The following is a 23,168-nucleotide window of genomic DNA, read 5'->3' as shown; positions in this document are numbered from 1 at the left end:
ATTTGGCCCTTGAGGCAATATCAAATTAACATTAGAGCTGGCCCGCCGGTGTTATACAGCGGTGCCGCTGTAACACCGCATTCACCGATTTTCCGGGGGACTCTCGAATTTCAGTGCCCCTCCCGAAAATCTCCCGGTGCAACAGCGTGCCGGCCCAGTCACGTAATGTATGTGGCTGCAACACACATGTAAGTAAATGCAAGGCATACTTGATCAACAGCATACAGGTCACACTGAGGGTGGCCATTTATACAACTTTAACACTGTTACAAATATGCGCCACACTGTGAACCCACACCAAACAAGAATGACCATCACATTTCGGGAGAACCTCCGCACCGTAACACAACATAAACACAACAGAACAAATACCCAGAACACCTTGCAGCCATAACTCTTCCGGACCGCTACAATATACACCCCCTCCCCGCTACCAACAAACCCCGCCCCTCTAACCCCACCCACCTGAGCCCCGACATTAACTGAGCAGTAAAAAGGCCTAAATGGTTGATTTATTCATTGTTTCATTTTCAAATGTATTAGCCTCTGGAAAAAGTTAATGTTAATATTTACCTCAGAAGGCTGCAAATACAAAAGAGGCATTCAATTTTTATTTAAATTTGATTTGATATGCCATTGATATTTTTTAATTATTATTATTATTATTTGAAACTCAATTTTGCATGTCACTTTAAAGTTATATAAGCATTGCTTGTTCAATATTCAATGAAAAACTTGTTTGGGTCCCTAATTAAAAGATTAATTTGTTCAACCTCGGCCCGCAGCTTTGTTCAGTTTTAAATTTTGGCCCTCTCTTTATTTGAGTCTGACACCCCTGCTTTAGAGTGTTTTGTAAAAATGAGGTACTCTGCTACAAATGTGCCTTTGAGTTGTTAAAGGTATCAAAATATGGTGGTGTCTGTTTGATTTTACGTGAATTGCATCCCTGTAGTATCGACGGAATTCTGTCGGTACCCGTTCCTACTGGGGGATGTATCGACTTTTATCGATTTTAATTGGAGTTTTTGGTGGCAAACAATTTAAAAATGACAGGTTTTTTTCCTACACTTACTTGTGTCATACTTTTTGAGTCCAGGAGCCCCTGGAGATGCACACATAGCAACACCACGGCTACTGCTCCAGCCAGCCAGAAGTCCCTTCCCAAAAAAGGAATCGTGTCGTTTAGTCAGTAATTTGTCTTTGTGGCGCGTGAACAAAGACCAAGTGGCTGCAGTTTGCTTACAGGGGTCATATTGGATTTTTATTTTTTGTCCTACATGTTCAATCAATCAATCAATGTTTATTTATATAGCCCTAAATCACAAATGTCTCAAAGGACTGTACAAACCATTACGGCTACGACATCCTCGGAAGAACCCACAAAAGGGCAAGGAAAACTCACACGCAGTGGGCAGGGAGAATTCACATCCAGTGGGACGCCAGTGACAATGCTGACTATGAGAAACCTTGGAGAGGACCTCAGAAGTGGGCAACCTCCCCCCCCTCTAGGGGAACGAAAGCAATGGATGTCGAGCGGGTCTAACATGATTCTGTGAAAGTTCAATCCATAGTGGCTCCAACACAGCCGCGAGAGTTCAGTTCAAAGCGGATCCAAGACAGCAGCGAGAGTCCCGTCAGCAGGAAACCATCTCAAGCGGAGGCGGATCAGCAGCGTATAGATGTCCCCAACCGATACACAGGCGAGCGGTCCATCCTGGGTCTCGACTCTGGACAGCCAGTACTTCATCCATGGTCATCGGAACGGACCCCCTCCACAAGGGAGGGGGGGACATAGGAGAAATAAAGAAAAGAAGCGGCAGATCAACTGGTCTAAAAAGGAGGTCTATTTAAAGGCTAGAGTATACAGATGAGTTTTAAGGTGAGACTTAAATGCTTCTACTGAGGTAGCATCTCGAACTGTTACCGGGAGGGCATTCCAGAGTACTGGAGCCCGAACGGAAAACGCTCTATAGCCCGCAGACTTTTTTTGGGCTTTAGGAATCACTAATAAGCCGGGGTCTTTTGAACGCAAATATCTTGCCGGGACGTCTACTTTGTTTTGGCAATCAAGAATATTTCAGTTGTTTTTATCCTTCTTTGTGGGGGCATTGTTGATCATCATGTCATGTACGGGATGTACTTTGCGGACGCCGTATCCGCTCCACACAGTGTTAAGTCTTTGCTGTCGTCCAGCATTTTGTTTTGTTTGCTTTGCAGCCAGTTCATTTTTACTGTCGTTTTGCATAACCATGCCTTAGCTTCAATGCCTTCAAAGTGCTACAGTGTATTAGTGTTTTTAGTGTATTAGCTGAGTGTGCTAATGCTGCGCGCCCCTCCCTCCAGACGCAGTTTCCATGGAGGCAGGCTCGTCCCTCAGCCTCAAACGACGATACGAAGAGGTGGACAATGTCTCTCCATTCTCTACGCCCAAGGACTCTGACGATGACATCTCCAGCAGCGACAGCGCCGACAGCTGCGACAGCCTCAACGCTTCCTCCAGGAGCGAATTCACCCGTAAGGAACTTCTAATTAAAACAAATCCTTTCATTAACCTCCATAAGTCATCTCGCAGCTGTAAAATTATAAAATGATATTGCTGACGAGACGATATGTCTAGCATTTTTAGTTTTGACACGTAAATATTGTCATGTTTGCTGGGGGAGTTGTGACGGCACAAAACCAGAAGGGGGGCAGTAAAGCTCTATTGTTTGGTTTTGACAGTCCATATATGTTGACATGCACATGCAGGATGGAGCTGCAATGAGATTGTCCCCTTTCTCACAGACATTTCTGTGCAAACATCTAATTAAAGATGCAAACAGTAAATGAACAAGTAGATTAATTATTATTTTTCTACCACTTGTCCCTCATAATGTGTACAAAATAGGTGTATAAATGACACAATATGTCACTGCATATGTTAGCAGCTAAATAAGTAGCCTTTGTTTGCTTATTTACTAATAAAAGACAAGTTGTGTTGTATGTTCACTATTTTATTTGGGTCTAAATTGCAATAATTAACATATGTATTGACCCTAAAAAATTTTGTTTAAAAAAAAAAAAAGCCAATTATGCCATTTTTTGTGGTCCCCTTTATTTAGAAAAGTATCGAAATACATTTTAGTGCCGGTAGCAAAATATTGGTATCGGGACAACCCTACTCAAAAGTGTTTATACTGTAAGTAGTGTAGCTTTTACACAGCAGCTGTCTAATCGTAGCGTACGTCTTAGTTGTAGTTTTCATTACCGAATTTAGAGAAGTAAAATTGCCAATGTTAATCAGTAGCATGTAAATTGGCATCAGGCTAGTATATTATGAATAGTGGAGCCTTAACTTTTGAGTGTTTTCTATCAGACATGTTTGCTTTGTTGGCGTGGAAATATCACAGCATTAGAGGTAGTCTGCTACAAATATGCTTTTGAGCTGTTAAAGGTATCAGAATGTGGTGCTGTCTGTTGGATTTTACGTGAATTGGTACCCGGTAGTGCCGACGGAATTTGGTCGGTCCTCCAGCACCAAACTCACCCGTAAGGAGCTTCTAATTAAAACGAATCATTTCATCAACCTCCATAAGTCATCTTGCAGCTGTAAAATTATAAAACGATATTGCTGACGAGACTATATGTCTAGCATTTTTAGTTTTGACAGTCCATATATGTTGACACGTTATGTTTGCTGGGGGAGCTGTGACGGCACAGAACCACGAGGGGGCAGTAAAGCTCTCTGTATTTATTATATATAAATACTATATATATAAAAAAAATCTAAAAATAATTACAAAATCAACTAAAGAATGGAGTGTGACAAAACCCAACGGGTGTATGTTGTCAGACTATGTGAAGGAATTAATTGCTGAGTGTTACCAGACTGAAGAGTGAGGAAGCGGACAAATCTAAAGGGGTTAGGCAGAGAAGGTCCGTGTCCAAGCGGGATGTCGGGATCCAAGAGGCAATCCGGGGAAGCATGGGGAGAAACAAGGTCTGACGAGACGCACAACTCAACACGTGGAGCAAAGGCAGACTGCAGGAAGGTACGACAAGGGAAAACTTGAGAGAGCGATGCAAGATTTGCGTAGAGGAGGATGATATCTTACGAGACATCAAGAGAAGGTTAAGTTCCGGCCAGGATCCTTGGGTCCACTGGTCTTTATACAGCTCGCCCTCATCAGTCCCAGTTGTGCAGATTGCTGATCGCTCACATGCCGGCCAGTGCAATCAGAGGTGTGTCTCGGCACACTGCCAATGGAGGTGCTGGCAGACCCAGCTGCCGGAGAAAAGCGGATTCGAGCCCGCGGCGTGACACGTGGGATGTAGGTGCAATGACATCGCCCCCTTTCTCACGGACATTTCTGTGCAAATACCACTTTTCACATCTACTTAATGATGCAAAACTGCTCCCGCAGAACAGTTTTAATCTTAATAGATCACGCTAATTATTTGTATTTTCAATTTGTTTTAATGCTCAGCATATATTCTGCATATTCATGAAGACATGACTTCTGCAAGTTTAGTGGATCAGTTTTACGTGTGCTATCTCGTGTGCACATGTTTTTAGTACATGCAAACCTTTAGCAGAATCACGTCTTTATTAAATAATCCAAGATATGGCGGACTTGCCCAAATGTTTGCTGATGGAAATACGTCACAGAAGGAGGAAATCCTTGTTTGGTGAAGGCAAGATTATTTTATAAACATTTCCACAATCCCTTTATGGTTTATTTCAAACTTTTGGGATTTATGCAGATCTCAAATTCAGGTAGCAAAAGGTAAGAAAAGTTGTCTGCGTAACAATCTTTGTTTTGTTCCCCCCCGGTCAGCGACATCCATCCTCAGGCGACACAAGCCGTCGCCGGGAGGCAAGCGGGTGCGTTTTGACGCGGTGACGGTGTACTACTTCCCCCGGCGGCAGGGCTTCACCAGCGTGCCCAGCCAGGGGGGCAGCTCGCTGGGCATGGACCACCGCCACTCATCCATCCGCCGCTACACGCTGGGCGAGTTTGCCCGGGAGCAGGAGAGCAGCCATCGCCACGCCTTACGCCAGCACCTGCGCCAGGAGAAGCTCAACGCCCGCAAGATGAAGGTATGCCGCCGGCCACTTTATTAGGTACACCGGGGGACGGGTCTGAGGTGACGCTCAACCTTTTTTGAACCAAAGCATGTTTTTTGCGTTGAAAAAATGCGGAGGCACACCACCTGAAGAAATCATTAAAAAAAAACTAAACTTATTTGACAGTAATACGTTGTCGTTGGATATGACTTTAAAGCAGGGGTCACCAATGCGATCCATTTTCTACCGCTTATTCCCTTTTGGGGTGGCGGGGGGCGCTGGCGCCTATCTCAGCTACAATCGGGCGGAAGGCGGGGTACACCCTGGACAAGTCGCCACCTCATCACAGGGCCAACACAGATAGACAGACAACATTCACACTCACATTCACACGCTAGGGCCAATTTAGTGTTGCCAATCAACCTATCCCCAGGTGCATGTCTTTGGAAGTGGGAGGAAGCCGGAGGGAACCCACGCATTCACGGGGAGGACATGCAAACTCCACACAGAAAGATCCCGAGCCTGGGTTTGAACCCAGGACTGCAGGACCTTCGTATTGTGAGGCAGACGCACTAACCCCTCTTCCACCGTGAAGCCCATACATTTTATATTTAACGCTTAAATGTCTGGATTTTACATCAACTTCAGATGTATCCCTCATTTCAAAATGTTTTAGTTTTCCGCCCTTTTTTGTCAAACTAAACTGTTTTTTTTTTTTATGGCAAACACACAAAATATGCAAAATCTTCCACCAAATAATATTTTTCAAAGTGGAATATTTGATGTGAAGTAATGCAATAATTCATAATAACATTGATTTTGATTCAATATTATGTTTTGAGCAATGACTGTTTGAAAGAAAACAAAAAAACAGCTTTGTTCTATTAGTCAACATTGCAACTTTTTCTAAATTACATTCAACCTTCGAGCTTTTTTATTTCACTTTTGTTATGTTTTTGTTTAGTTTAATAGTGTTTGTAGAATGTGCCGCGGGCCTTTAAAACATTAGCTTTTACCATGAATTGATTAACGTGGACCCCTACTTAAACAAGTTGAAAAACTTATTCGGGTGTTACCATTTAGTGGTCAATTGTACGGAATATGTATTGAACTGTGCAATCTACTAATTAAAGTATCAATCAATCAATCAATCAAAGATTTGGGCCGCAAATGGCCTCCGGGGCACACTTTTGACACCCCTGCTATAGAAAATAAAAATAAATCTGATAAATCAAAGAATAAAAAGCAAAGCCTGGAGACGCATGCACATTTATTGGAACGCTCTTGCTCTTTCGGTCTCTGCCCCTCCCTCACGAATGTTGCTGCGTCTGCACACCTTCGCAATTTGTTTTGTTTCCAATCCCTTCTTAACCCTGAATGTACATTGAAAATACACACAACGCTGACTCAAAATGCCCGACATTTGAGGCAATTAAGAAACTCAGACCGGACAGCTCCGCTAACAGAGGACTAGTCGGGGAAGAAGAGTCTAATAAACAAGTTTATTGGTGTGTCTAGTGCAGGGGTCGGAAATCTAAAATGTTGAAAGAGCCATATTGGCCCAAAAAGGCAAAAAACAAATATGTCTGGAGCCATAAAATAATAAAATGTGTCATGAGATATAAATTGAATTAAGAAGACTTAAAGGAAACCAAATGAGCTCAACTATAGCTACAAATGAGGCATAATGATGCAATATGTACATATAGCTAGCCTAAATAGCATGTTAGCATCGCTTAGCTTGCAGTCATGCAGTGACCAAATATGTCGGATTATAACTCCACACAAGTCAATAACGTCAACAAAACTCTCCTTTGTGCATTCATGCACAAGTTTAAAAGTTTGGTGGACAAAATGAGACAGGAAACAAAAGAGGCATAAAACACGTCCAAGAAAGTCGGAGTAAGTTATACATGTAAACAAACTACGGTGAGTTCAAGGACCGCCAAAATTAGTAGGACGAAACGGTGCTCGCCAAATACTCGAATCAATGAAGCATGTTTAATGTAAACAGTGTGCTTTATAACAATTAGGGAGGTTTGTGTCATGTTTGTCCTACAAAAACTATATTAAAACAAAAAATATATTTTTTTCCTCATGTTTTTCCATTTTTCATACATTTTTGAAAAAGTTCCAGAGAGCCACTAGCGCGGCGCTTTGCGGTTCTAGAGCCGCGGGTTGCCGACCCCCGGTCTAGTGGGACAGGCGAGAGTTAAGTTGGAGAAAATGCAGTCGTTTATAAATTATTTAACGTTTCTCTGCGGCCGATGTAGCAAATGTCTCACAGACCGGTGGTTGGGGACCACTGCTTTACAGTACAGATAAGAAAATGTTTTTTTATTGAATTAGCTGGCTGTAGTGCAGGATAACAGAGCAATAATGTGCAGATATACTACCATGAGCTATTGCAACCAAATTTCATTCTTATCTGTACTGTAAAGTTCAAATTTGAGTGGCAATAAAAAGGAAGTCTAAGTCTAATACTTGTGGTCCACAGCTGACCAGCAACGGCACGGTGGAGTGCGCCCAGGCCGACATGCTGACCTTGGACGACGTGTCGGACGAGGACTTGGACATGGACGCCGTGGAGGTAGACGACTGCTTCTTCCTGCAGCCGCTGCCCACCAAGCGGCGCCGGGCCCTGCTGCGGTCCTCCGGCGTGGCCCGCATCGACGCCCGGGAGAAAACGGAGCTGCGGGCCATCCGCCTGTCGCGGGAGGAGTGTGGCTGCGACTGCCGCCTGTACTGCGACCCTCGACACTGCGGCTGCAGCCAGGCCGGGATTAAGTGCCAGGTAGGGATTTAGAGCCTTTAAACGTGCTGTTGGGATAGGACAGCACACACTTTATTTGTCCGATAACTATCTAGTCACAGTGCAGATACGAAAAGTCCACAAACAATAAGATACAGTTGTGATCCAAATTATTCAACCCCCACACAAGTTTGGTCTTATAGCAAGTTGGTCGTTTATTCCGTATTTTGTTTATAGTCATATCAAATAAAGATGTGTCAAATAGACAAATGCAACTTAAATTGTAACACTGTATTTTACTAAATACCAAAAAAGGACATTTTTCTTAATATCTCATTGACAAAATGATTCAACCCCCTAGTTACATGCGTCTTTAGTACTTAGTAGAACAGCCTTTGGCAGTAATGACATCCTTCAAAGGTGATACATAAGCGGACACAAGCTTCTTGCAAGCATCTACAGGTATTTTAGCCCATTCCTCTTGGGCAAAGGCCTCCAGTTCATTCATATTCTTGGGCATTCATATTCTTGGGCTTGCCTTCTTCAAGTCCCACCACAGCTTTTCTAGAGGATTTAGGTCCGGGATTCTTTAGGCCACTCCAGAGTCTTCCAGCCCTTCTTCTGCAACCACCCTCACTGACTTCATGACATTTGCAGCTAATATATCCTGCTAGGAAATAGAATTCATAATGCCTTGAACGCGCTGGAGATTCCCGGTACCTGAGGCAGAGAAACAGCCCCAGAGCATGATTGACCCCCCCACCATGCTTAACAGTAGGCAAGGTGTTCTTCTCTTTGTAAGCTTCATTTTTTTCTCCTTCAGACATAACGTTGATTCATAGGCCCAAAGAGTTAAAGTTTTGTCTCATCACTCCATAGAACAGTTTCCCAAAACCTTTGGGGTTTGTCCAGATGATTTTTGGCATACTGGAGTCTATTTTTCTTGTGCCTGGTAGTCAGAAGTGGGGTGCGCCTGGGAGTTCTGGCATGGAGGCCTTCATCTCGTAGTGCGCGCCTTATTGTCTGGGACGAAACCTGCGTTCCCCCCTCTGCAATGTCCTGTTGTAGTTCCTCAGCTGTTACCCGGGGGTTTTTCACCACTGTATGCTTCAAATACCGGACAGCAGTTGCACACAGTATCCTCTTTTTACCACGCCCAGGTAGTGTTTCCACTGTGCCTTTAGCTTTAAACTTGCGAATTATGCTCCCAACTGTGTTTCTTGGAATGTGTAACGTCTTTGCTATTTTCTTATATCCATATCCTTTCTTATGAAGATAAATGACCTCCTCTCTTGACTTCTTTGACCACTCCCTGGACTTCACCATGTTGCAAATACACCATTGACCATCTACAAAAAGCTGAGCGTCACAGTCTTTTTCAATCAGTTTAATTGTTGCTCGTTATGGTTCTAATCACATCTACAGGTGTTTTCAACACCTGATTGAAAAGACCTTATTCAAGTTCTGTTCTTAAGATTTATGATCTTCAAGGGGTTGAATAATTTTGTCAATGAGATATTAAGAGAAATGACACTGTTTGGTATGATGCAAAATATAATGTTGTAATTCAAGTTGCATTTGTCTATTTGATGCATCTTTATTTAATATGACTATAAACAAAATACAAAATAAATGTCCAACTTGCTAAAACACCAAATTTGTGTGGGGGTTAAATAATTTTGATCACAACTGTAAAAGTCCCCAAAACAGCAAACACAAAATAACTCAAAGGAGATAAAAGACATTAAAGGAGCACAATTATATTCTAGTTTCTTCAAAATAACCACCCTATGCACTGATTACTGCTTTGCTCACTCTTGGCATTCTCTCCATGAGCTTCAAGAGGTTTTCACTTCACAGGTGTGCTTAAAGCTTGTCCAAACACCGATTGTATTGGGGCGGCATAGCTCGGTTGGTAGAGTGGCCGTGCCAGCAGGTTCGATTCCCGCTTGTGCCACCCTAGTCGCTGCCGTTGTGTCCTTGGGCAAGACACTTTACCCACCTGCTCCCAGTGCCACCCACACTGGTTTAAATGTAACTTAGATATTGGGTGTCACTATGTAAAAAAGCACTTTGAGTCACTTGAGAAAAGCGCTATATAAATATAATTCACTTCACTTCACTTGTATTACACGTACACACTAATGTGATTACACACACAAGTCTTCCTCGGCAGAAACGTAGCAATATGTCACGTATGAAAAAAGTTCCTGTTTCACACAAATCCTATTACGGACACATTTTTTTTAAACACACACACAACTCTTAGTACGCACACAGATTGTATTACACGCACACAAATATGATTAGGCACACAACTCTTTCATGGCAGAAATGTAAAAAAAAAAAAGACATGTATAAAGACAGCCAATCAGGGCAGACACACATTTTTTACGCGCACACAACTTTTAGTACGCACACAGATTCTAATTACACGTAAACACACAAATCTGATTACAGACACACATTTTTTACACGCACAACTTTTAGTACGCACACAGATTCTATTACACGTAAACACAAATATGATTACGCACACAACTCTCATTGCAGAAAAGTAGAAAGAAGTCACTTCACAGCCAATCAGGGTTCCTGCTTCACACATATCTTATTACAATTTTTTTTTTTTTACACACACGCAATTTACACACAGATTTTATTACAGGCAAACAACAATATGATTACGCACACGACTCTTTCACGGCAGAAACGTAGCAATATGTCACGTATAAAAAAAGTTCCTGTTTCACACAAATCCTATTACGGACACATTTTTTTAAACACACACACACAACTCTTAGTACGCACACAGATTGTATTACACGCACACAAATATGATTAGGCACACAACTCTTTCATGGCAGAAATGTAAAAAAAAAGACATGTATAAAGACAGCCAATCAGGCTTCCTGCCTCACACAAATCTGATTACAGACACACATTTTTTACGCACACACAACTTTTAGTACACACACAGATTCTAATTACACGTAAACACACAAATCTGATTACAGACACACATTTTTTACACGCACAACTTTTAGTACGCACACAGATTCTATTACACGTAAACACAAATCTGATTACGCACACAACTCTCATTGCAGAAAAGTAGAAAGAAGTCACTTCACAGCCAATCAGGGTTCCTGCTTCACACATATCTTATTACAAATTTTTTTTTACACACACGCAATTTACACACAGATTTTATTACAGGCAAACACAAATATGATTACGCACATGACTCTTTCACGGCAGAAACATAGCAATATGTCACGTATGAAAAAAGTTCCTGTTTCACACAAATCCTATTACGGACACATTTTTTTAAACACACACACAACTCTTAGTACGCACACAGATTGTATTACACGCACACACAAATATGATTAGGCACACAACTCTTTCATGGCAGAAATGTAAAAAAAAAGGACATGTATAAAGACAGCCAATCAGGCTTCCTGCCTCACACAAATCTGATTACAGACACACTTTTTTTACGCGCACACAACTTTTAGTACGCACACAAATTCTAATTACACGTAAACACACAAATCTGATTACAGACACACATTTTTTACGCGCACAACTGTTAGTACACACACAGATTCTATTACACGTAAACACAAATATGATTACGCACACAACTCTCATTGCAGAAAAGTAGAAAGAAGTCACTTCACAGCCAATCAGGGTTCCTGCTTCACACCATATCTTATTACAATTTTTTTTTTACACACACGCAATTTACACACAGATTTTATTATAGGCAAACACAAATATGATTACGCACACGACTCTTTCACAGCAGAAACGTAGCAATATGTCACGTATGAAAAAAGTTCCTGTTTCACACAAATCCTATTACGGACACATTTTTTTTAAACACACACACAACTCTTAGTACGCACACAGATTGTATTACACGCACACACAAATATGATTAGGCACACAACTCTTTCATGGCAGAAATGTAAAAAAAAAAGACATGTATGAAGACAGCTAATCAGGGTTCCTGCCTCACACAAATCTGATTACAGACACACATTTTTTACGCGCACACAACTTTTAGTACGCACACAGATTCTATTACACGTAAACACACATCTGATTACAGACACCTTTTTTACGCACACACAACTTTTAGTACGCACACCAATTCTATTACACGCAAACACACATCTGATTACAGACACACATTTTTTATGCACACACAACTTTTAGTACGCACACAGATTCTATTACACGTAAACACAAATATGATTACGCACACAACTCTCATTGCAGAAAAGTAGAAAGAAGTCACTTCACAGCCAATCAGGGTTCCTGCTTCACACATATCTTATTACAAATTTTTTTTTACACACACGCAATTTACACACAGATTTTATTACAGGCAAACACAAATATGATTACGCACACGACTCTTTCACGGCAGAAACATAGCAATATGTAACGTATGAAAAAAGTTCCTGTTTCACACAAATCCTATTACGGACACATTTTTTTAAACACACACACAACTCTTAGTACGCACACAGATTGTATTACACGCACACAAATATGATTAGGCACACAACTCTTTCATGGCAGAAATGTAAAAAAAAGACATGTATAAAGACAGCCAATCAGGCTTTCTGCCTCACACAAGTCTGATTACAGACACACATTTTTTACGCACACACAACTTTTAGTACACACACAGATTCTATTACACGTAAACAAACATCTGATTACAGACACACATTTTTTATGCACACACAACTTTTAGTACGCACACAGATTCTATTACATGTAAACACACATCTGATTACAGACACACATTTTTTACGCACACACAACTTTTAGTACGCACACAGATTCTATTACACGTAAACACAAATATGATTACGCACACAACTCTCATTGCAGAAAAGTAAAAAAAAAGTCACGTCACAGCCAATCCGGGTTCGTGCTTCACACATATTACAATTTTTCTTTTTACACACGCAATTACACACAGATTTTATTACAGGCAAACACAAATATGATTACGCACACGACTCTTTCACGGCAGAAACGTAGCAATATGTCACGTATAAAAAAAGTTCCTGTTTCACACAAATCCTATTACGGACACATTTTTTTTAAACACACACACAACTCTTAGTACGCACACAGATTGTATTACACGCACACAAATATGATTAGGCACACAACTCTTTCATGGCAGAAATGTAAAAAAAAGACATGTATAAAGACAGCCAATCAGGCTTCCTGCCTCACACAAATCTGATTACAGACACACATTTTTTACGCACACACAACTTTTAGTACGCACACAGATTCTATTACACGTAAACACACATCTGATTACAGACACATTTTTTATGCACACACAACTTTTAGTACGCACACCGATTCTATTACACGTAAACACAAATCTGATTACAGACACACATTTTTTAAGAACACACAACTTTTAGTACGTACACAGATTCTATTACACATAAACACAAATATGATTACGCACACAACTCTCATTGCAGAAAAGTAAAAAAAAAGTCACGTCACAGCCAATCCGGGTTCGTGCTTCACACATATCTTATTACAATTTTTCTTTTTACACACGCAATTACACACAGTTTTTATTACAGGCAAACACAAATATGATTACGCACACGACTCTTTCACGGCAGAAACGTAAGAAGAAGTCACATAAAAAGAGACAGCCAATCAGAGTTTCCTGCCTTACACGAATCTGATTACAGACACACATATTTTTTTGCACACAAGTCTTAGTACGCACCCACAAATGTGATTAAGCACACAACTCTTTCATGGCAGAAACAAGGCAAAAAGTCAAATAAAAAGGCAGCCAATAAGGGGTCTTGACTCACACCAATCTGATTAGACACACATTTTTTAACCCACACACAACTCTTAGTACGCACACACAGATTGTATTACAAGCACACACAAATATGATTACGCACACAACTCTTGCATGGCAGAAATGTAGCAAAAAGTCCGGTATAAAGAGACAGCCAATCAGGTTTCCTGCCTCACAGGAATCTGATTACACATTTTTTTTTACGCACACAGAACTCTTAGTATGCACACACAGATTGTGTTACACGCACACACAAATGTGATTAAGCACACAACTCTTTCATGGCAGAAACAAGGCAAAAAGTCAAATAAAAAGGCAGCCAATAAGGGGTCCTGACTCACACCAATCTGATTAAACACACATTTTTTAACGCACACACAACTCTTAGTACGCACACACAGATTGTATTACAAGCACACACAAATATGATTACGCACACAACTCTTGCATGGCAGAAATGTCGCAAAAAGTCCGGTATAAAGAGACAGCCAATCAGGTTTCCTGCCTCACAGGAATCTGATTAGACACATTTTTTTTTACGCACACACAACTCTTAGTTTGCACACACAGATTGTATTACACGCACACACAAATATGATTACGCACACAACTCTTTCATGGTAGAAATGTACGAACCAGTCACATATAAAGACAGCCAATCAGGGTTCCTGCCTCACACGTATCTGATTAGAGACACATTTTTTTACGCACACACAGATTGTATTAAACATACTCAAAAATGTAAATACGCACACAACTTTTTCATGGCAGAAATGTAAGAAAAAGTCACATATAAAGAGACAGCCAATCAGTTTCCTGCCTTACACAAATCTGATTAGACACACATTCTTTACACGCGCACAACTCTTAGTACGCACACACAGACTGTATACATGCACAAACAAATGTGATTACGCACACAACTCTTTCATGGCAGAAACAAGGCAAAAAGTTTCGTATAAAAAGACAGCCAGTCAGGGTTCCTGCCTCACACAAATCGGATTAGACCCATTTTGTACGCACACACAAGTCTTAGTACGCACACACACAGATTATATTTCACACACACACACACACACACACACACACACACACACACAACTCTTCCATGGCAGAACATAGCAATAAGTCACATAAAAAAAGACAGCCAACCAGAGTTCCTGTGTTACACAAATCTGATTACAGACACACATTTTTTTTGCGCTCACAGATTGTATTAAAGGCCTACTGAAAGCCACTACTAGCGACCACGCAGTCTGATAGTTTATATATCAATGATGAAATATTAACATTGCAACACATGCCAATACAGCCTTTTTAGTTTGCTAAAATGCAATTTTAAATTTCGTGCGGAAGTATCATGCTAAAACGTCGCGGTATGATGACGCGTGCGCGTGACGTCACGCATTGTAGAGGACATTTTGTTCCAGCACCGTTCACAGCTATAAGTCGTCTGTTTTCATCGCATAATTCCACAGTATTCTGGACATCTGAGTTGCTGAATATTTTGCAATTTGTTCAATTAATAATGGAGACATCAAAGAAGAAAGATGTAGGTGGGAAGTGGTGTATTGCGGCCGCCTTTAGCAACACAAACACAGACAGTGTTTCATTGTTTACATTCCCAAAAGATGACGGTGAAGCTTTACTATGGAAAAGAGCGGTCAAGCGAACATGGTTCCATACCACATGTCAACCGGCAGGTTTCGGTGAAAAATATTGGTAATAAGCCGGCTCTTACCGTAGACATGAGCGGAGAGCTTGCGTCGTTCCTCCTGCGCCTGTCAAAGAGGCAGCTGCGGACTCTCTTCCCTCCTCCCACTGGCCACCCCCGACTGTCGGATGCTCTTACCGTGGAGAAGGGAAAAAAAAAAAATGTCAGCCCGGCCCCACCGGCTGCCTTCGCCTCGTCGAGAAACGTGGCTTCCCTCGGAGACACTGGCGGTCGCCACACCCCTCCGACTTACGGATTGTACATGTACGGCCATATAATCTCACTAAGACACTAGTAACACAATAAGCAGATAAGGGATTTTCCAGAATTATCCTAGTAAATTTGTCTAATAACATCTGAATCGCTCTGCCGTCTAGTTTTATATTTATAAAATGTTTTTCTAGTTCTTCACTCTCACTTTCCTCATCCTCGAATCTTTCATTCTCGCTCAAATTAATGGGGAAATCGTCGCTTTCTCGGTCCGAATCGCTCTTGCTGCTAGTGGCCATGATTGTAAACAATGTTCCGATGTGAGGAGCTCCACAACCCGTGACGTCACGCCCACATCGTCTGCTACTTCCGGTACAGGCAAGGCTTTTTTATTAGCGACCAAAAGTTGCCAACTTTATCGTGGATGTTCTCTACTAAATCCATCCATCCATCCATTTTCTACCGCTTATTCCCTTTCGGAGTTGCGGGGGGCGCTTGCGCCTATCTCAGCTACTAAATCCTTTCAGCAAAACTATGGCAATATCGCGAAATGATCAAGTATGACACATAGAATGGACCTGCTATCCCCGTTTAAATAAGAACATCTCATTTCAGTAGGCCTTTAAATACCCAAACTAATGTCTTTACAAACACAACTCTTTCACTGTAGAATCATAGAAAAATAAGTTACAAATAATTGAGGTTTCCTGCTTCACACACATCCAAATGTAAGACAACTTCAACACATTGAAAGACAGACACACAAAGATGATTATTGGATTACAGACGCACACCTGCAAATAACTGAGAGTTCACAGGGCAGACTAAAGTGCGGCCTGCTTGGTCCTCCAGGTGGACAGAATGTCCTTCCCGTGCGGCTGCACCAGGGACGGCTGCGGCAACATGGCGGGCCGCGTGGAGTTCAACCCCCTGCGTGTGCGCACGCACTACCTGCACACCATCATGAAGCTGGACCTGGAGAAGAGGACCATGCTGCTGCCACTCCCCGCCGACCCGGCCTTCGGCCCGCCTTGCCTCTCGTCCCCGGAGGCGGAGAAGGAGGAGGACGTCCTGGAGCGAGAAAACGAGACCGCCGTGTTGCACCTGCAGAGCGCCGAGGAGCAGGAGAGGCTGGAGAGGGAGGTGCAGGCGCAGCCGCCGGGGAGTCTGGGGGCGGAGCCACAGGTGGAGGAGGTTCTGCTGCAAGGCCCCTTCCCCGCCGTGCTCTGCATCAACCAGGAGGCGGAGGAGGGGAACCCTGCTGACGTCCTCACAGACTCCGCCCCTCTCCTCTACTACCAGCTCAGCTCCATCGAGCCCGCCGCCTTCGAGACCCCCGCCAGTGCGCCGGGAGCGAGCGGGCTGGAAGGCGACGAATCCAAGCTCCGAATCCAGGAAGCGGCGACGCCCTCCAACGACCAACTTCCCGCCGACAATTAGTCCCAGCTTGTCTGCACACGTTTTGCACAAACCGCTTCCTAGAAGTAAAAGTTTCACCGTGCTCGCTTGTGGCTGAAGCACAGGAACATCTTGAGTCAACTGTGCGAAAAAAAAATATATATATATAAAAAAAAAACGCACAGGAGGAAAAACTGCTCGCAAAGCAAAAAAAGCGACGTAGCGAAAACTTTAGTCAAGCCAAATGACGGCGAAAACTGACCTAATAATCCTGGAAATACTTGTTCTCCTGTACTGTACGAGCGTTTGCTTCAATGTCTCCGCCGCGCTGACATCACTACAGTAGATCCCCGACTACTCGCCGCTGTAAATAACCATCCATCCATTTTCTACCGCTTGTTCCTTTCGGGGTGGCGCTGGAGCCTATGTTAGCTGCATTCGGGCAAATTGCCACCTCATTGCAGAGCCGACACAGACAGACAACATTCACCATCCATCCATCTTCCTCCGCTTAGCCGAGGTCGGGTCGCGGGGGCAGCAGCCTAAGCAGGGAAACCCAAACTTCCCTCTCCTCAGGCATTTCGTCCAGCTCCTCCCGGGGGATCCCAAGGCGATCCCAGGCCAGCCGGGAGACATAGTCTTTCAAAGGTGTCCTGGGTCTTCCCCGTGCTCTCCTACCGGTCGGACGTGTCCTAAACACCTCCCTAGGAATGCGTTCGGGTGGCATCCTGAGCAAATGCCCGAACCACCTCATCTGGCTTGAATCTGAGATCCTCCCTATCTCTAAGGGAGAGACCCAAACTCATTTGGGCTGCTTGTACCCGTGATCTTGTCCTTTCGGTCATGACCATAGGTGAGGATGAGAACGTAGATCGACCGGTGAATTGAGAGCTTTGCCTTCCGGCTCAGCTCCTTCTTCACCACAACGGATCGATACGGCGTCTGTATTACTGAAGACGCCGCACCGATTCGCCTGTCGATCTCACCATCCACTCTTCCCTCACTCGTGAACAAGAATCCGAGGTACTTGGACTCCTCCACTTGGGGCAGGGTCTCTTCCCCAACCCGGAGATGGCACTCCAATCTTTCCCGGGCGAGAACCATGGACTCGGACTTGGAGATTCACACTCAAATCACCAATTAATATTTATTATTATTATTATTATATTTATTAGCACATACAAAGGTGCCAAAAATGTGTACGGTTGAGTACCGGTACCGATTCAAATGTGAACGGTGCCCATCCCTACTGGTGGTCTTCAGTGCAACACACTCCAGATATATATGGCTTTTATTTCCTGTTTAAAGAGCAGTTAGAACAGTGTTTTATGCTCTTATTTTGAAAATATTACATTTATCAACAATGATCCTACTTTTCGGAAATGCCACACCACGTTCACCGCAGTCAGGCCCAGAATTAATTAGCCGCGATAAACGGGGGACGACTGTATCTGGATGGCTTCTGAAACAGGAAGTGTTTAGATGGCGCTATCTGCAGGTCCGTCTGACTCCAGCAGAAGGCGCCGCTTTGATGTAACTGCACGCTTTGTGAGTACAATACCGTCTTTATGCCTGAAATTGTGCATTAAAAACCTCTAAAGGCTTAGTTGGCCACATGCGTGGACAGAACCTTTTAGCTCCTATTTCAAAAATTGTGTACACTACTGAATTGGGGTCTTATGGCCACTTATGTGGACACTTATACTGCCATCTGGTGGTGTCATAAGAGTTTAACATACAATGGAATTTGGAGAAAAAAAGTGTAAAAATAAGAATTAGCATGTCACTTGACATGACGTACACGTTTGTGTACTTATGGACCAAGTACATCATATCAAAAGATGATTCTTAGTTTTTATTCTAATTAGGGTCCAATGAGCCCAAATAGCAAAGAGAAATAAAAAAAAAGCATGTAAACAGCTCGGGCCTTAAGAGGTTAAACTAACGTGCATTTTAAATGCAAAAAACTGGCAGGCATATAAAAAATAAACTTTGAAGGATTTTTTTAAGTGCGTCTATTTGCGACTAACGGGGATCTGCTGTATTATTCCTGCTATTATTATTATTAATATTTTTGTACGATGATCTCCTGTGAGCGACTGTTGCAAAGGTCCTGTCTTCTTTGATCCTGGCGGAGTTGTTCTAGAATGTTTCGTGACCCGCGTCACGTCCCACCGTGCTGATCTTTAGGAGATATGGTGGACGTCCAACGGAAAACATGTGACTCCATTTTGGGTGTACCATTCATCCATTTTCTTCCACTTATCCGAGGTCGGGTTGCGGGGGCAGCAGCCTAAGCAGTGAAGCCCAGCCTTTCCTCTCCCAAACCTCTTGGTCCAGCTCCTCCCTGGGGATCCCGAGGCGTTCCCAGGCCAGTCGGGAGACATAGTCTTCCCAACGTGTCCTGGGTCTTCCCCTTGGCGCCCTGCTGGTCGGACGTGCCCAAAACATCTCCCTAGCGAGGCTTTTGGGTGGCATCCAGACCAGATGCCTGAACAACCTCATCTGGCTCCTCTCCATGTGGAGAAGCAGGTACATTACTTTGAACTCCTCCCGGATGACAGAGGTTCTTACCCTATCTCTAAGGGAGAGACCCGCCACCCGGTGGATAAAACTCATTTGGGCCGCTTGTACCCGTGATCTTGTCCTTTCGGTCATAACCCAAAGCTCATGACCATAGGTGAGGATGGGAACGTAGATTGATCGCTGAATTGAGAGCTTTGCGTTCCGGCTCAGCTCCTTCTTCACCACAACAGATCGATACAGTGTCCTGTCGATCTCAAGATCCACTCTTCCCTCACTCGTGAGCAAGACTCCGAGGTACTTGAACTCCTCGACTTGGGGCGGGGTCTCCGCCCCAACTTGGAGATGGCACTCCAGACTTTCCCGGGCGAGAACCGTTGACGTTGTTAGAAAATACCTGTTTGCCATTGGACAGCCACACGTATTGTTGACGTTTGAGTCACAAAACACAATTTTAGACCACGTCCAGACCGAAGTACTCGGTTTTTTCTGAAGGTGCACTACGCAGAGTGAGACCCCCCAGAACCTTTGGTGACTTGGAACCAGCTTCAGAGTTAAATGCCGTGAAACCTTGGAAGTTCTTCTTGAGTGTACCCTTAAGCTACGCTGAATTACATAGACTTAGATTCTAGATGTAACCTTGGACCCAGTTCTGGAGTGCAACGCCAAACCTGGTCTAACACAATGAATGCGTAGCAGCTGGACTCAGAACCAGCTACAGAGTTAAATGCCGTGAAACCTTGGAAGTTCTTCTTGAGTGTACCCTTAAGCAACGCTGAATTACAAAGACTTAGATCCTACATGTAACCTTGGACCCGGTTCTGGAGTGCAACGCCAAACCTGGTCTAGCAGCTGGCATGTTCTAGAGTGAAGCCTCGGAGTGCTTAAAACTTCAGTTAAAGTACCGATGATAGTCACGCACACACTAGGTGTGGTGAAATTTGTCTTCCGCATTTGACCCATCACCCTTGATCACCCCCTGGGAGGTGAGGGGAGCAGTGAGCAGCAGCGGTGGTCACGCCCAGGAGTCATTTTTGGTGATTTAACCCCCAATTCCAACCCTTGATGCTGAGTGCCAAGCAGAGTCACATTTTTATAGTCTTTGGTATGACTCAGCCGGGGTTTGAACTCACGACCTACTGATGTCAGGCCACTGAGTAGGATAGGCAAGGGTTTTGGGATGGTCTCCTGCTGGCCCCACCATGGATTGGACTCTCACTATTATGTTAGATCCACTATGGACTGAACTTTCACAATATTATGTTAAATCCACTATGGACTGGACTCTCACTATAATGTTGGATCAACTATCGACTGGACTTTCACTATTATGTTAGATCCACTATGGACTGGACTCTCACATTATTATGTTAGATCCACTATGGACAGGACTTTCACACTATTATCTTAGATCCACTCTGGACTGGACTCTCACACTATTATCTTGGATCCACTATGGACTGGACTCTCACTATTATGTTAGATCCACTATAGACTGGACTCTCACTATGTTAGATCCACTATGGACTGGACTCTCACACTATTATGACGGATCCACTATGGACTGGACTCTCACTATTATGTTAGATCCACTATGGACTGAACTTTCACATTATTATGTTAAATCCACTATGGACTGGACTTTCACTATAATGTTAGCTCCACTGTAGACTGGACTCTCACTATTATGTTAGATCCACTATGGACAGGACTCTCACACTATTATGTTAGATCCACTATGGACTGGACTCTCACTACTATGTTAGATCCACTATAGACTGGACTCTCACAATATTATGTACGATCCATTATGGACTGGACTCTCACAATAATGTTAGCTCCACTATGGACTGGACTCTCACTATTATGTTAGATCCACTGTGGACTGGACTCTGACACTATTATGTTAGATCCACTATGGACTGGACTCACACTATTATGTTGGATCCACTATGGACTAGACTCTCACACTATTATGACAGATCCACTATGGACTGGACTCTCACTATTATGTTGGATCCACTATGGACTGGACTCACACTATTATGTTGGATCCACTATGGACTAGACTCACACACTATTATGTTAGATCCACAATGGACTGGACTCTCACACTATTATTTTAGATCCACTATGGACTGGACTCTCACTATTATCTTAGATCCACTCTGGACTGGACTCACACACTATGTTGGATCCACAATGGACTGGACTTTCACTATTATGTTAGATCCACTATGGACTGGACTCTCATTATTATGTTAGATCCACAATGGACTGGACTTTCACTATTATGTTAGATCCACTATGGACTGGACTCTCATTATTATGTTAGATCCACTATGGACTGGACTCTCACACTTTTATGTTAGATCCACTATGGACTGGACTCTCACACTATTATGTTAGATCCACTATGGACTGGACTCTCACACTATTACGTTAGATCCACTATGGACTGGACTCTCACACTATTATGTTAGATCCACTATGGACTGGACTCTCACACTATTACGTTAGATCCACTATGGACTGGACTCTCACACTATTATGTTAGATCCACTATGGACTGGACTCTCACACTATTATGTTAGATCCACTATGGACTGGACTCTCACACTATTATGTTAGATCCACTATGGACTGGACTTTCATAATATATGTTACACCTACTCAATTTCCATTGCATCCGGTCTCCCCTAGAGGGGGGTGGGGGTCACCCACATCTGTGGTCCTCTCCAAGGTTTCTCATAGTCATTCACATTGACATCCCACTGGGTTGTGAGTTTTTCCTTGCCCTTTTGTGGCCTCTGAACCGAGGACGTGGTTGTGGCTTGTGCAGCCCTTTGAGACACTGCTGATTCAGGGCTATAAAAGTAAACAATGATTGATTTGAAGCAGAAGTTTGCACATTGATGATGTAGTTTAATCCCAGGCTGCCATTACTCAAGGTGGTCCATCATTGCCTGGGACAGACGGCGAAGGATTGGCCATTATTGACCGTGTGAGATTTAAGGGTGTGTGTCACATCTTGGGAAGACCGCGTGACTTGGGGGCCAAAATGGGGCCGAGGGCCACACTTTGTAAACAGAACCTTTGCACCAGCTGTCAAACTAGAGACGTCATGTGAAGACTTTTAAAGAGCTTTCACGCCGCCTAATAAGTGTGTGTGTTCTGTATCGGGTTGGGGGCGGGGCTTGGGAAGTATATAACGGCGAGGGAAGGTCACGTGACATTTTGAAGTCAAGCAGAAGTGTGAGTGTGTTTATTGCACAGTGTCGTCTCTTTCATTCACTTTGCTTTTCATGCTCGTTATGTTGGTCCATTTCACATCTTTGTGGCCTACTTCTTCTTCAGCACACTCGGCTCCGACACTTTTAGCTGCGGGACCTGTGTGTGTGTGTGTGTGTGTGTGTGTGTGTGTGTGTGTGTGTGTGTGTGTGTGTGTGTGTGTGTGTGTGTGTGTGTGTGTGTGTGTGTGTGTGTGTGTGTGTGTGTGTGTGTGTGTGTGTGTGTGTGTGTGTGTGTGTGTGTGTGTGTGTGTGTGTGTGTGTGTGTGTGTGTGTGTGTGTGTGTGTGTGTGTGTGTGTGTGTGTGTGTGTGTGTGTGTGTGTGTGTGTGTGTGTGTGTGTGTGTGTGTGTGTGTGTGTGT

The 23,168-nt window shown here is 43.3% G+C and overlaps 1 protein-coding gene across 5 annotated transcripts in view; it reads left to right on the top strand.

Annotated features, from left to right (window-relative positions):
* The window catches only part of csrnp2 (cysteine-serine-rich nuclear protein 2), a 37,646-nt gene extending 14,615 nt beyond the window's left edge, over window positions 1–23,031 (top strand). For all 5 annotated transcript variants that reach the window (XM_061902615.1, XM_061902614.1, XM_061902613.1 and 2 more), the window contains 4 exons: window positions 2,344–2,514; window positions 4,818–5,080; window positions 7,545–7,841; window positions 16,448–23,031. In XM_061902615.1, the coding sequence (XP_061758599.1) occupies window positions 2,355–2,514; window positions 4,818–5,080; window positions 7,545–7,841; window positions 16,448–17,035 (1,308 nt within the window). In that variant the 5' untranslated portion in view covers window positions 2,344–2,354 and the 3' untranslated portion in view covers window positions 17,036–23,031. The remainder of the gene's footprint in view (window positions 1–2,343; window positions 2,515–4,817; window positions 5,081–7,544; window positions 7,842–16,447) is intronic.
* Window positions 23,032–23,168: the final 137 nt, after the last annotated feature.

Source organism: Nerophis ophidion, linkage group LG06, assembly GCF_033978795.1.
Source record: "Nerophis ophidion isolate RoL-2023_Sa linkage group LG06, RoL_Noph_v1.0, whole genome shotgun sequence".
NCBI lineage: Eukaryota > Metazoa > Chordata > Actinopteri > Syngnathiformes > Syngnathidae > Nerophis > Nerophis ophidion.
The sequence above is the reverse complement of the archived record's forward strand: the minus strand, read 5'-3'. Positions and strand labels throughout refer to the sequence as shown.